The 15911-nt window shown below is 36.9% G+C and overlaps 1 protein-coding gene and 1 long non-coding RNA gene across 2 annotated transcripts; both read right to left on the bottom strand.

Annotated features, from left to right (window-relative positions):
- Positions 1-12021: 12021 nt before the first annotated feature.
- LOC135732165 (cystatin-A-like) lies at positions 12022-13169 on the bottom strand. Its single transcript, XM_065250062.1, has 3 exons — positions 13011-13169; positions 12740-12841; positions 12022-12471 (listed from the first exon to the last, which is right to left on the bottom strand). The coding sequence occupies exons 1-3, from the start codon at positions 13077-13079 to the stop codon at positions 12355-12357; spliced, it is 288 nt and encodes a 95-aa protein (XP_065106134.1). The 5' UTR covers positions 13080-13169; the 3' UTR covers positions 12022-12354.
- A 354-nt stretch (positions 13170-13523) lies between these two features.
- LOC141282251 (uncharacterized) lies at positions 13524-14966 on the bottom strand. Its single transcript, XR_012336784.1, has 2 exons — positions 14691-14966; positions 13524-13605 (listed from the first exon to the last, which is right to left on the bottom strand). It is a non-coding gene; the product is annotated as an uncharacterized lncRNA (long non-coding RNA).
- Positions 14967-15911: the final 945 nt, after the last annotated feature.

Below are 15911 nucleotides of genomic sequence, written 5' to 3'. Positions count from 1 at the left end.
CCACATAAGGCCTGGGACTGCCAGAACTCTGCCACCATGACAAAATACAAATATAACACAAGACTTCAAGGCAGAGTCCTGACATCTGCACAGAAAAACGTTTATTTTAACTAATAAAAGCATATGCAATAGTTTTTTTTTCACATTTACTGACCAGAATTAATCCTAATATTAATGAATTATCAAATTTGAACAGTAAACACACAGACTGCAAGATGTATACTGTTTGCATGAACACAACCAAAGTGATATGTAAACAAAAATGAAAAAGGACTCAAAAGGACCATACGGGCACACAAGGGTTAATGTGATGATTAAATATGATTTAAGAGTACTATAGGTCAGTCACCACTAGACATAATTTCAACAATAATAAAAATCACACAATTTGCCAAAATGAGCTTCAAAGATCAAGTCCATCATTGTTTCAAAACACAATGTATGTTTTAACATACTGTAGATGTTAATTATTTTAATTATAATAAGTCTTTATGTAAGCAGTGTTAAATGTTCTCAATGCACTTAAATCAGGATGTGTTGATAACATGTAATGCATATCATAATAATAATAATTCAGAGAAAAAGAAACGTGTGAAATATTTGGAGCAAGTATGTGTTGGGGCAAGTTTACAATTGTTGAAGAGAGAACAAGACAGAATATCTGTCTGTGTTTATAGACACTCAACAACACAGAGGCTGTATAGAAGATTTACCAGGGGCGTCGATTTCTCAATGCTAATAAAGTGTTTGTTATGCAATGTTATTTACAACTCTCTCTCCTGCAGATGCATGCAGACAGCCTGGCTGGGGCTCAAACGTTTAGAGTACTATTGTGTAAGTAGTGCAATAACTGGTTTAACTCTCAGGAAACAAATACACTCACCTAAAGGATTATTAGGAACACCTGTTCAATTTCTCATTAATGCAATTATCTAATCAACCAATCACATGGCAGTTGCTTCAATGCATTTAGGGGTGTGGTCCTGGTCAAGACAATCTCCTGAACTCCAAACTGAATGTCAGAATGGGAAAGAAAGATGATTTAGGCAATTTTAGCATGGCATGATTGTTGGGTATTTCACAATCTGCTCAGTTACTGGGATTTTCACGCACAACCATTTCTAGGGTTTACAAAGAATGGTGTGAAAAGGGAAAAACATCCAGTATGCGGCAGTCCTGTGGGCGAAAATGGCTTGTTGATGCTAGAGGTCAGAGGAGAATGGGCCGACTGATTCAAGCTGATAGAAGAGCAACTTTGACTGAAATAACAACTCGTTACAACCGAGGTATGCAGCAAAGCATTTGTGAAGCCATAACACGCACAACCTTGAGGCGGATGGGCTACAAAAGCAGAAGACCCCATCGGGTACCACTCATCTCCAATACTAATAGGAAAAAGAGGCTACAATTTGCACAAGCTCACCAAAATTGAACATTTAAAGACTGGAAAAATGTTGCCTGTTCTGATGAGTCTCGATTTCTGTTGAGACATTCAGATGACTGATAAACTGAATGAGAACATGGATCCATCATACCTTTTTACCACTGTGAAGGCTGGTGGTGGTGGTGTAATGGTGTGGGGATGTTTTCATGGCACACTTGAGGCCCCTTGGTGCCAATTGGGCATCGTTTAAATGCCACGGGCTACCTAAGCATTGTTTCTGACATTGTCCATCACTTTAAGACCACCATGTAATGCACAAATGTCACAAAGCATGAATAATTTCAAATTGGTTTCTTGAACATGACAATGAGTTCACTGTACTAAAATGGTTCCCACAGTCAGCAGATCTCAACCCAATAGAGCATCTTTGGGATGTGGTGGAACGGAAGCTTCGTGCCCTGGATGTGCATCCCACAAATCTCCATCAACTGCAAGATGGTATTCTATCAATATGGGCCAACATTTCTAAAGAATGCTTTCAGCACCTTGTTGAATCAATGCCACGTAGAATTAAGGCAGTTTTGAAGGTGAAAGGGGGTCAAACACAGTATTAGTATGGTGTTTCTAATAATCCTTTAGGTGAGTCTATATACTGAAAATGATTCATGAATACACAAAAGAGTTTTTATTAGTACAGCGGTCTAAAAGCGATCATCATGTTTAAAGATGCTGACACAAATTGCTGCCAATCGAATTACAAAACTAAGCAAGAATTTCAACCAATCAAATGAAAGAAGCCAGGAGTTTCTTAAGTCAAAAACGAATTTTGAACTATTGCAATTTCCGTGCAAGGAGAGGCGTGCAGGATGCCACATTGACTTTAGTAGACCAGGGGTGCGTTTCCCAAAAGCATCGTTAGAAACTACTGTCATAATTTTTGTTTTGGAACCAACATGGTTCAATACAATTTAACTGAGCTTGTTGGTTAATAAGCTAAGGTTGGGTTTTGGTGTGGATGCAAGAATGGCTGTTTGGGTAAGTTACTTGATTTCCTCACAAACAGGTCACAGCAGGTAGGGCTAATTAGTAGTTTGGCAAGTCATGTTACTAGATCTATTGGCTCCCTTCAGGGATGCATACTTTCACCTCTACTATTGACGGTTACAGCAGTAGCAACATAAACAAACGGCTTTCGTGGAACAAACGTGACTTCTGGAAAATTCTGCAAAGTACTTTTAGAGAAGTTTATTTCTTATAACAAATAAACAACAAGTAGATTATCAAATCATAACTAAAGCATATAAAAAACTACACTGAGCCAGGGCCGGAGTAGGGCCACTTTTCAGCCTGAGAGTTTCAGGCCCAATAGGATAAACATGTATTAAATCATAATAATATACTTATTCACTACAAAAAAAATTTGTCATTCAAATAAAATAATAATAAAATAGTATGTAATATAATGTAGTCTATGAATCGTCATGTATTGGGTAATACACAAAAGGCTAATATTTTGATTACATTTTATATTTTGCTTATTAATAGGTAGACAACGGTATTAGCCGAATAAATAAGTTGCTAAATTGCTGTTAATTCCTGTTCGGTATTGATTCTGAATCAAGGTTTACGCACAACTCTTTCATGTACTACGACTTTTGATCATTAGAAAGTCCTTATCAATCTAAAATCACTGTGAGTTTGAATTGTTTATAACATGCATTGAAAAAGAAACACTTGTCAAACATAATCATAATATGATGTTTTATTACACAGCTTACCTCCAGCTGTCTCCAATCAGTAGCCTAATCAACAAATACTTTAAATACCACCAGCTGTCTATAATCAGTAATCAACATGTCTACCCAATCAGCGCTAAAGCAAGCCATATATAAACCACAGTTAAACTCACCAGAGATCCTCTGCGGTCTTTAAAATCCCTCTACCACCCTATCCCCTCTTACTCACCAGGTTATTTCCTAAACCTGGGGGATACTTTGTGTTCAGGCTCATTTCCGAACTCAGATCCCTATTCCAGGACAGCACATCAAATACGTTTACAAATTTAATCTATTCGATTTATTTGTAAGTGTGAAATTGTGAAACACAGGGACGGATTATCCATAGATGGGATTGGGCGAGTGACCAGAGGCACCAGGCAATAGGGGGCACCAAGGGCTCCATACTGCGGCCAAAATGTTTTTTTTTACAAGTACTCGCGCATGTGCAGGCACCCGTGACAAAAATATGGAATGCGCGATAACCGCTCAATTGCATGACGCGTCAATCGTTTTATGTCAACATGCACTCAATTGAATCTACTGACGGGTCTACGCAGCCCGTCTAAAGTTAACACATCTCACTCAGAACCGCGAGAAGACGAGAAGATGAGAGATAAAGAGAGAAGCATGAGTTTTCATTCAGCTGTATATCTAAATAAACAAAAGGTTTACAGTTCAACAGTTCTTAAAGCATTTGAGCGATTCCGGATACCAGGTGCATCAAGAGAATGACGCCGGCACTTCTGATGATAAAATTAAATTTACTTAGTTCAGTTTGAAAACTAGTAAAGAGTGCAGTTACAGTCATAAAGTGGGTCATGTGATTGTAGAGTGCCGAGTTTTAAAACAAAAACAGGAACGTCAAGATTTTTCTGTAACACAACCCCGGGCTTCAACTTTAGTAAAGTTCATGTCACAGATATTTGTTTTTAGACATTCATCTTTGACATTCATGTTTCTTTAACTGGCTGTGCAGAAAAGCAGAAGCCTGTTAAAATTTTGCGTTACACTGGTACCTCCCTATCTTTTATTTTGTCTAGTGCTCTGCCTTTTTGCACAGAGTTTATTGTGATACAAACACTATAGTGCAAGGTATTGAGATGGTTTTGTACCTGTGCCGCTCTATCACATTTGGTTGTCGTCTGGTCTGGTTTCTGGATTTTTTTACGTGGCAGTCCGTTCTTCTCTCCCTGTACAAGAAATAAAAAATTTTATGGGGAACAATATTGCAAGAGGTAAAGTTATGCCTTTTATGGATGTCACTGATGCTCCCACTAATGATCCACAACCCGATGCGTTAGCACAAAAATTTCCAAATGTGTTTGCCATGAATGTCGTAACGACACGTTCGCAAGTAAAAGGTCTGTCTAAACTTGGGTGAGTTTGTTTTGGCAGAGTTGTTTGAAAATGATGTGCTTCCTGAGTCTCCCAAGAACTTTAAATCAATTCCGAAGCCTGCCATTTGTCCGGGTTCTGATGTGTGTTTGCCTGTCTCATGTGAAGCTCTTATTGAGTCTCAGAAAAATGATCCAACAGTTCAGAAGTGCAGTTTAAGCACCGACATAACTGGTGCTGATGTTAAAATCTCACCATCATGTAACTATCAGTTCTACTATAATATGGTGTTAATGCAATGCTGAAGTGGTAAAAATAAACAATAAAATGAAAATGAAAAAAAGCACTTTCAGGATGACTGGAACATTGTTCATCAGATAGTGATCCCTTCCTAATATCGGCAGCACCTTTTAAATTGGCCCATGATCATCCTTGGTCTGGACACCTTGGTATAAATAAAACCTTTAGGTACTACAATATATTTTTTGGGCCAGAGTTAAAGACTGATGTAGCCAGACATTGTAAAACTTGTCATACCTGTCAAGTCGTGGGAAAACCCTATCAAGTGATGCCACCTGCCCCACTTTGTCCGATTCCAGCAGTGGGTGAGCCATTTGAACATGTCCTGGTCGATTGTGATGGTCCACTTCCCCAAACTAAATCAGGTTTTCAGTACATTTGAACAATTATTTGCGCTGTGACACGTTTCCCGGGGGCAATCCCGTTGTGAACCATTACGGATAAAGCAGTTATCAAAGCTCTGACAAAGTTCAAAACGATCAAGGTTCGAATTTTTTGTCTGGCATCAAACTATGAAATCTGCCTTGAGTAAATATTGTCTGGAGACAGGGAATGAATGGGATGATGGGGTTCCTCTCGTTTTGTTCGCTTTACTTGGTTTTAGTCTCTCCGAATTGGTTTTTGGACATAATGTATGGGGTCCTTTAAAACTGTTGAAGGACAAGTTTTTTAATACAGGATCTTCTGAAAAAGTCAATGATCTTGATTCATTTTTTCGTACTCGTGAAGGGTTGCGAAATGCTTGTGCGGTTGCGAAGGAGGCTCTTTTAGTAGTCGAAAAAGAAAATAAAAAACACTGCTTTGACCAACGATTGATTGCACATACTTTTACGCCTGGGCAGAAAAATGGTGTTGCTTTCTTTACCCAGCTCTGCTTTGGCCAAACTCCAGAACGTCGATGAAGAACTCGTCTGTGTCATGTTAATATGCCGAAACCGTACCTATGTCGGACTGAGGAAACTGTTGCCATGAATAATCCTTCTGAGTGTAGCTGTCAAGCTGCGAAAAAGGAAAAATGTTTGTCGTTGCTCCCCCATGACAACCTGGGCGATCCTGAGGTACATTACTAAACTCGATCTTTTGAAGGGATACTGGCAAGTGTGTTTGACAGAACGCGCTTCTGAGATTTCTGCGTTCGTAACGGCATATTCTTTCCTCCAATATTTACGTATGCCATTTGGTTTGCGAAACGCGCCTGCGACATTTCAAAGACTAATGTGTATAGTTTGGGTGATCTGGCCAATTGTAACGTTTACTTGGATTATGTCGTTATATTTCATCTACATGATGGGCAGATCACATTTCTAGGTTATGTGAAGCTTTTAGTCAGTTAGCAGCCGCACAGGTATGTCCTGTGGATGCAAAAACCGGGGCTATCCTTGTGTATCCTGCCCCGACTACACGTCGTGAGCTGCGCCGGTTCTTAGGGATGGCTGGCTATTATAGATGTTTCTGTAAGAATTTTTCTATTGTGGTGGCTCCTTTAATGACAATGTGCTGCCCCAAGGTAGCTTTTAATTGGACTGAGGAATGTCAGAATGCCTTCATGTGTGCAAAATCTCTCCTTTGTAGTGCTCCAGTGTTAGCTGCTCCCGATATGGCTCGTTCGTTTAAGCTTGAGGTCGATGCCAGCGTGATCGGGGACGGAGCTGTCCTGCTTCAGGATGGTGCTGATGGCATAGCTCATCCAGTGTCTTAATTATTAAACCATCGAAAAGGAGACTCTGGCTATGCTACTTTGAAGTTTATATTGGATACTGCTCTTCCCTTGTTATTGTCTATATTGATCACAACCCGTTATTTTATTTAAATCAAATGTATAACCATAACCAATGTTTAATGCGCTGGGCTCTAATGGCTCAATGATATAAAATTCTTCACAAGAGGGGGAGTGACAATGTCATGGCTGATGCCCTGTCTATAGGGTAGGTAATTTGCTTATTTTATTAATTTTGGGTTCCTGTTTGCCTTAACTGCTAACGCTACCCAGAACTAGCCTCTTTTCTTAGAGACGAGATTCTTTTTTTTTTCGGTGGGAAGTGTTACAGCTGATGCATTGAGTGCGTCTTTCTTTGTGTGATGTCATGTCTTTTTTTTCCTATAGCTATTAAGCTTAAATTTTAAGTCCGTCTTTGGTGCACCTGCATCTCATTTGTAATCAGGGATAAAAGGGACGCTGAAGGGAACCATCGGGAAGAGGAGAACCGGCTAACCAGCGTTTTATTTTAATTTTTTTTAGGTTTTTTTTTTCATTCTTGGTTTGAGTTTGTTTAAATTTGGGGTCATTATTTAAATATTATATTATTGGTTGCTTATTCTTATTTAAGACACATTGCTTTATGCTTTTGTTTAATTTTGGAGCATAACAATAAAGAAATGCTTCTTATTCGCATTTGTGCGTGTCCTTCCTTTATGTTGCGTCTCCCTATTTACTGACTTTAGACAGAGGGTCATAACATCTCATAATAATATAATAAATAAAAAAGTTTAAGACCTTAATGCTGTGGAAGATTTTTTCCTTGTGGTACCGAAAATGATATTGAATGCAGCTAGGCGATATATATCAGGGATTCTCATGCTTGTGATTAGAAGTTAATCGCCATCAGCTGCATTGTTTTGCCCAGCTTGTCAGTGAAGTATGGCTCTGTGTAGTAAATGCCGCTCTATCTGAAAGCAGCTGATGGTGATTTACTACTAATCAAAGAACGGGCTTTACTGATGAAACACACATGAGAAACCCCCAATATAAATCACCCAGCCCTAGTATCGAATACCGGAAAATGTCCAGGTATAGTACCAAAGTTAAAAATTCTAGTACCGTGACAACACTACTAAACTATGCTAAAAGTCGTACCGCCAGACTCGGATATCGGCTGAATTGATTCCAAAACGGTAAAAATCACTCTAGAGGAGCTTGAAAATAATCATATTTTTTTAAAAAGTGGACTATTACATTAAAAATATCTTGAAGCTAAAACTTTCTCAACCCCAGATTCTTTACAGTGAAACTGGGTGTGTTCGTCTGGAGTCTTCTAGATGTCTGTGGGAGGATCTGCTATTTACAGCTCTCTCTCTCTCTCTCCTGCAGAAGCATGTAGATGACCTGGGGCTCAAACTGTTACAGTATTGTGTTAGCAGTGCAAATAAGGTCACTAGTTTAATTCCCAGGGAATATGCATACTGATGAAATATAACAAATTGATTAATATATGAATACACATCCCTAATATGCTTTTTATCCTCTGTGTGCTGCCAATGCAGAGCAAAAAGAAAATTCTATTATAATCAGGGCTTGGGAAAAAAATCGTCCAAGACCGACCCAATACATAGATTTTTATGTGACTTAAAGTTAAACTTGTTAAACTTGCTGTTTTTCTAAGTTATGTCAACATATCACAAATCTTAAAATAGTAGGTTGAATTGACTTGCAAAACCAAGTTGTTTTAACTTCATGCTGCATTTTTTTACAGTGTAAGAGCTGTCATATCAAATATTTATTGTGCGTATGTGTGTACGTGTGTACGTGCGAGACAGAGAGGATTGTCTTTCAAGATGCCTCACAAACACCTTTTTTGTCAAGTCTGTCAACTGACTCACTGTTAATGTTGATTAATGGATAATAGGGTTGTGACAGGACACTTACCCCACGACACGAGACAAGATACAAGATGACAAGATTTTAACACTTCTGAAGAAATCTTTAATGATGAAATATATCAACATTTATGTTAAATAAATATTTTAACTAATCTACAGCTGTCAGTATTATTTTGGTGATTGATGATGATCACCTAATGTGATTTTTTTGTATTAATGGTTTTCCTATTGACGGTTTCAGCAGTAGCAACATAAACAAATGGCTTTCGTGGAACAAACGTGACTTCTGAAAAACTCTGCAAAGAATCAATAACAATAAAGTCCTTTTAGAGTTTATTTCTCATAACAAACAAAATAAACAACAGGTAGATTATCAAATCATAACTAAACCATATAAAAAATACTCTAAGCTAATATTACTGTGTAAAATGTGTACTACATAATTCAATTCAATTTCAATTCAATTTTATTTATATAGCGCTTTTCACAATAAGTAATTGTATCAAAGCAGCTTTACATTAGTAGAAGCAAAGAAAAGCACAGAAAATCGACAGATAGCACAACATAATACACGATAGCAATAGGGTTGTGATGATAATATTTCACGATACACATTATAATTCCTGTCCGGTGTCGATTCTGGATCGCAAAGGCGATATTATGCGCAACTCTTACTACGACTTTTGATCATTAGAAAGTTCTTATCAATCTAAGATCACTGTGAGTTTGAGTCGTTTATAACATGGATTTGAAAAAGCAACGCTTGTCAAACATTAATCGTTATAAAATCATTATAATCATTATAAATAATCTTTATTATCATGAAAACCCACATGGAAAGAACCTATATGTGGATATATGTGCATATATGAAACCTATATGCAGCTTATATGCTGCATATATACAGCATATATGCGCATATATGAAACATATATGCAGCTAATATGCACATATATGCAGCACATATACAGCATATATGCACATATATAAAAATATAAATGCACATATATGAAACCTATATGCAGCTAATATGCACATATATGCTGCACATATACAGCATATATGCCCATATATGATAATATATATGCTGCATATATGCAAAATTGAGGTGCATATATGTGCATTTACAGGCCATAAATTATGTGAATTATTAAATAAAGTTATGATGTCTGCACATTTAAAACATTTACAAGATCTGTCTAGGACATGTATAACAAAATGGTTTAATTTAATAGCTACTTTTCAGTGTTATTTAACAGCAACAGTAGCACAGATGGTAGAGCGAGTTGTCTAATGATCGAAAGGTTGGGTGTTCGAATCCCAGAAGTGGCGCGTGGGATTGCATTTTTTTTTTGTGATCGGAAGGTTGGAGGTTTGAATCCTGGCTCCTGCAGGTGCAGACTGTCATTGGTTGGACCTTTATTTATGTTTAATTTATTAGCAGCTACAGATTTTAATAATTTTACCAATATATAGGTTAACATATATGTGCATATATGTACATATATGTACATATAATATAGGAAAACGGCCAATTTTATATATGTCACATATATGTAAAACCTATATCAAAACCTATATTGAAACATATATGTTTATATATGTTTTTTCCATGTGGGAAAAACTGTAAATATTTAAGAACAGTGATATAAATATGCTTATAGACGGTTTCATCGTACGCACGTGTGGTGATGCAATATGCGTCTGGTCCGAACTTTACTTCTGTTTTTTTTAATGGTCTGACTAGTTGCTAAACTGAACTCTTGAACAAACGTCTGTGACAGGACACTTACCCGACGACAAGAGATGAGATGACACGATTTTAACACTTCGGAAGAAATCTTTAATGATGAAATATATCAACATTTATTTTAAATAAATATTTTAACTAATCTACAGCTGTCAGTATTATTTTGGTGATTGATGATGATCAACTAATGTAAAAAAATTTCATAGTAAAAATTGATCTAAGTGAGCAATAACCTTTAAAATTACATTTTTTTATAATTACTTGGTCGCACCAATGTTAGTTTGCATTATCGTGGTTCTGGCTAGAGGGGATACAGCTAGATGTTGTGTTTATAGTTAGGTTTGGGGTAGGATTAGGATGAAAACAACACTCATCCAGTGAGATTTCACATGATTCTGGCCGTATCTTCTAGCCATTACCCATTATTGCCCCCTTCCTCTCTTTACCTAAAGTTAATCTGTAGTCATGCAAAGGTTCGAAGCCGTAGCTACACCATGCGTAGACATAGGCTGGATAGCCTTGGTGTACCTCGCCAAAATTTTAACAACATGTCCGTTCTGAGCGACCTCAAGCACTGTGATTGGTCCTCCCATCAGATAAAATAAAATATGTGTCGCATTTCTTCATAGGCAATTCTGCTTGCGACGGTAAGAACAAAGATGAGCCAAGTTGAGAAGTGATTTAACTCAAACTGCAACAGATGTCGCTGTCTATTTACCTCCATCACTGCTGGTCTCCTTAAATCATACACAACAAGCTGCTACTTCTTCGCAACTGTGGGTTACACACATGTATACTGCCAACTACAGTCTGCATGTGTATTTGCACGTCAATGCGAACGAAGATGCAGAAGTTTATATGAAATCTGAAGCATAGCCTACAGGCGTCGAGGCTACACCATAGGACCTACGCACAACTATAATAATGAGTATAGTAGCCACTCCAACACAGTAGGTGGCGATAATGCACCTTTCACATATGGCTACTGCATATGTTTTTTTTTTTGCAAATTTTTGTTGAATCTGTTAGCACAGTCGATCACACAACTACTTTTCCCATTTTAGACGGATTTTTCACGCTATGCTAATGCTGCCGTTCAGACTTTTTGCCACTCATTGGGCGTAACCACAGTCACTTTCACTTAAGGTGAGGTCACGTCCATACCCTCTATTAGCGTTAGTGCTACCCACCATTAAATGAAGAAGAAGAAGCTCTGTGAATGCACCTTGGCCGATACCGGAAGCTAGTTATCCTAGCTTATGTAGTTTTAAATTTCTTACAAATTCGCATCGATTTCCATCGAGACACATCTGTGGATTACATCTGTGAAGGATGGATGCAATATTTGGGCTTCAAAGTCAGAAAGTTTTTTCCCTGGACCCTGTTTGATGCAGTTATAAAGTTTGAAACAGCCAGGACATATAAATCTGATTGTGATCGACTGAATTGAGGATGGTAAATCATGGGGTAATTTCTTATTATTTGCTGAAGTATCCCTTTAAACATACATGCTAAAATCTAGCCGTTATTTTTTTTTATTTTATTGTGTCACAACATAATTCCCAGTTACACTTGTTTAATTCTTGTTAAGTTTAGTTTTGATGATGTTACTATTAATAAACCATGTTAATAAAAAAATTGTAAGTGACCATAAACGTTTATATGAGTGTGTGTATCGGTATAGATACATTTTTTTTTTCTATACCAAAAATGTTTGGTTATCATGGAAATGAAAAGTGATGCCAGAACACATTACTGTGCAGACAGCATAGCAACAGTTTATATATTATTAATGTAAAAATTTTAATGTGTCATAATTTGAAAGTGCAATCGAACATAATATCACCTCAATATCACACATTATACAAGAACAACACTTCAAATTTCATCAAATCTTTATTTCATGATGCATGCTTTAACACAGATGAAACACAGTTCTGAAGCTGTTCTTTTATTTTCAGATTTTAAGCATTAAAACAGTTCATTCATTCTTAACTTTTTTATTTGAATACAAGTTGTTTATCAAAGCAGATTTTAAATGATAAGAAAGATCATAGTACAGTTACTGTAAATCAAATAGATGTGTTAAACCATATAATATTGCAGTGCCTGTTAAACATGGAAGTTGGTTGTTTACAATGTGTATGTAGAAGAGAGAAATAGACTCGGGATCTGTTATGCAGAATATCTGTCTGTATATTTACAGCATCTCATGTGCATAGCGGGTCTTGTTTAGGGTGCTGGAATGCAGTAAACTTCAGTGGCTCTGTTGCCTGTATAGGTTTAAACACCTTTAGATGTCCGTACTTGAGATCTCCTACATTTACCTGAGAGAGAGAGAGAGAGAGATCGGGGTGGAGTTAATGCACAATTCTGTTTAAAAAAAAAATTCTTCATTCAGTGTTGCCATTAAGTAATAACATTTTTCTTACCTGTACATATAAAATACAATTGAGAATTTGAAACATTTGAATCATTATTCTTTCCTTTTATTTTTTTAACAAAATTTCATTAACAGTATAAATAATTTGTTATTACAAATGAAAATAAATCTTTTTGTCAGTGTTATTTTATCAAACAATATAAACAATTCACCAGGATAAGGTAGTTTGTTCCTGCAACAGTTTGCTCTTTATAACACACGGCAGTAAAATGAGCAAACTTGTGACCGGCTGCTTTCTCTGCACCTGCTTTCATCTAAATAAACACAAAATTATAAAAAGAGAGCAACATTTTAGAGCAAATACTAAAATTATAAAAACAACTTTTTTCTATATTTGCTGAAAAATTATGAATGTTAATAAATTTGAGTGATTTGCTTTGGTTTACTGAAATCAGTAATTCGTCTGAAGTTTCTGTTTCTCACCTGATCACAGATTTTCTGAATCTGTGGAGTTGCTGCCTTCAGTTCACCAAAGCCTCCAGGCATTGCCATTGCTGTAATGTTCAGGTGATGGATTCAGAGATAAGGTAGAAATATGTTATCAGGTCCGGATTAACTCTCACCACTGCCACTACTGCTCTATTTATATGATCCAGATCATGAAATCTGAGTCATCGTGACAGAACATCATGCCATGTCATGTGATCTTAGCAAAGATGATGAAGAAAGTTAAGTCAAGTAAAATGTGTGAGTGTGACACGATGAAACGATCTTATCTCTTGAAATGAAGAAGAAAAAATGCTGGCCCTCATCATTATATATACTTTATATGCATAACGAGATGAGTGACCGCTGCATCCTTTGCACAGTTCTGCTCTTCAAACCAAATCAAATGTGGATTTTCATTTTTGATGCATTTGCCTCGAACATGATGCCATCTGCTGGTAAAATGTGCAGCCCTCAACCAAAGCTTTTCAGTGGAAAGCTCACTTAGAGCAGGGCCGTGCAGAGACCATTGGAGGGGCAGGTGCTCAAAGAATAAAAAGGGCACTTTACTCGCTGACACGCAAGCACACAACTGAAACAAATAATAAAGTAATACAGAATAGAAAGATGATAAGTCTAACGTTTTCTTTATTTTCCTTGCAAATAGAGTGAGACAGAAACATCTATATAGACTGAGTTTTATATCTATATATTTATGCATTTGGCAGCAGCTTTTATCCAAAACGACTTACAGTGCATTTCATTCAGTGTTTGTGTGTGTCAACACAGTATATGCAGTTTTGAAATTATATGATATTATATATTGCATTGTGATATTAAGATATTATTACGTTTACAGGCTTGTGTTTTTGTTGTCATATTTAAAATATAATTCTATTCTATTCTAATCCTGTTCGAATTTGTATACAAAGAGAGTAGCCTACATATTTTAGTTTTGAATCGTGTTTGTGTTGTGTTTTTGCACACTTTGATGCCAGGGCAATAAAATAATGACATTCATCTCTCCTTTCATTCATTTCATGAAGCCTCTAGTACTTTCTTTATTTTCAGGTAAACTAAAACTGGTTGCAAAGCTGGAGAGTTTTTGACTGAGTTAATAATTTAGCGCGAGTATGGCTATATTACCCAACATCAGCTCACATTGTCTTTTATCAAAGGCGATCCAGGAATCGTAAATTCAATATGATACAAAAATTAAGAGTTTTTTTACCGTATTCATCGGATCTTGCTCTTCCAACAAACTCCGCGTGACAGGTGGATGACATTAGAACAGCGCGAGAGCGATTTGAAATCAAACTCCTCCGTATGATTTCCCGAATATTTCTCGCGGTACTTTGATGTCATAAGCGTTTCGGTTCTTGCATTGCTGCGTGAAGTTGAGCACACCTAAAAACTCGAGACAGCTACCTGTATGAACTCCCGGCAGAGAACGTCCCTGCCTTTGCCTCATCCATTGTTTTTATATGGGAAGAATGTTTTATTTTCAGCGTGAGAAATACAAGGTGTGGCGTGTGAACTGGCTGAAATGCGTGAGACTTGAGAGCCCTGTTTGCATCTAACGTTCTAGAGATGTTAATACACACAGACAGCAATAAACAAAAGCTGTGCATACTCTCCACACGTTCTTGTAAAATAATAATAATATAACAAGCATACCGCTTCGGTTCAATGCCGGCTCGAGGAGGATCCTCCCTGTACTGCGCACCGACGTCGTGCACGTGTGGGCGGTGCTAGCGCTGTGAGCTTTCCCTAAAGAGATTGTCCAATAAAAGGTCAATACGTCATTATGTGACTAATTTTATTTGCGGCTACTTATTTTTTATTAATTTTACTAATAGTTAGATTGGGCAGGCCTTCACAAAAGGGCATTTAATTACAAAAAAATGCCTTGACAAAAAGGGCACTTTGGTCATCCAGGGGTAAAGGGGCAGGTGCTTGGGCACCCGCCGCCCCCCCCTCTGCACGTGCCTGACTTAGAGTTTGCAAAAAGCTTAAGAAGTTCTTTAGGTGCTTTTGTGCAAATTCCAAGCAAGGTTTTGTGTGTTTTGCATTAAGATCTACAGAAACATTTCACTCAAGTTACCCCTAAACTTTCAATAGTAATGTATACAGTACATTGAAAGTGAAGGAAAGTACTGGATAAGTACAGCGAATTTACAGCGTATGTTTCTGTAATTATTGTTTACTTATGAAGTATGTACGTGTAATTATAAGGGAACAATTTATAATATTTGGGGAATAAAGGGGTAACAACCAGGAAAAATACAAATAATATATGCAGTAAAGTACTGCGTAAGTACAGCGAATTTATAGCATACATTTCTGTAATTATAGTGTACTTATAAAGTACATACATGTAATTTTAAGGGAACAATTTATAATATTTTCGGAACAAAGGAGTAACAAGTGCCACTTTAATTTACAGCCCGCAGATGTTGTATTTACTCTGTAACTACGTGAAACAAGGGGGTAACAAGTGCCACTTTAATTTACAGCCAGCAGATTCTGTAGTTACTCTGTAACTACGTGAAACAAGGGGGTAAAAAATTTTGACTTAGACTGTAACAACACAAAACAGTAACTACAGAAAATACACTCTTAGAAAGGATGTGTTAATTTTTTACACATCTTTGTGTGTTAAGTTTTTAACACATTATGTGTAATTTTAAACATTATATATCATTTTGTGTTGATTTTGTGTTAAAATATAACACAAGTTGTGTTAAAAGTAACACATAATGTGTTGTTTCCATAATAACACAGAGATGGGTGGATTTTGGGACAACGCATTTAGTGTGTCGTCCCAGAATCAACACTAATGTGTTGTTTTTAACACATTTGTTCTAAGAGTGTAGTTCTAGTTTTGCTTGCTTTGTT

The sequence above is a fragment of the Paramisgurnus dabryanus genome, chromosome 5 (assembly GCF_030506205.2).
Source record: "Paramisgurnus dabryanus chromosome 5, PD_genome_1.1, whole genome shotgun sequence".
Classification (NCBI taxonomy): domain Eukaryota; kingdom Metazoa; phylum Chordata; class Actinopteri; order Cypriniformes; family Cobitidae; genus Paramisgurnus; species Paramisgurnus dabryanus.
Note: the sequence above shows the minus strand (reverse complement) of the source record. Positions and strands in the feature narration are given on the sequence as shown.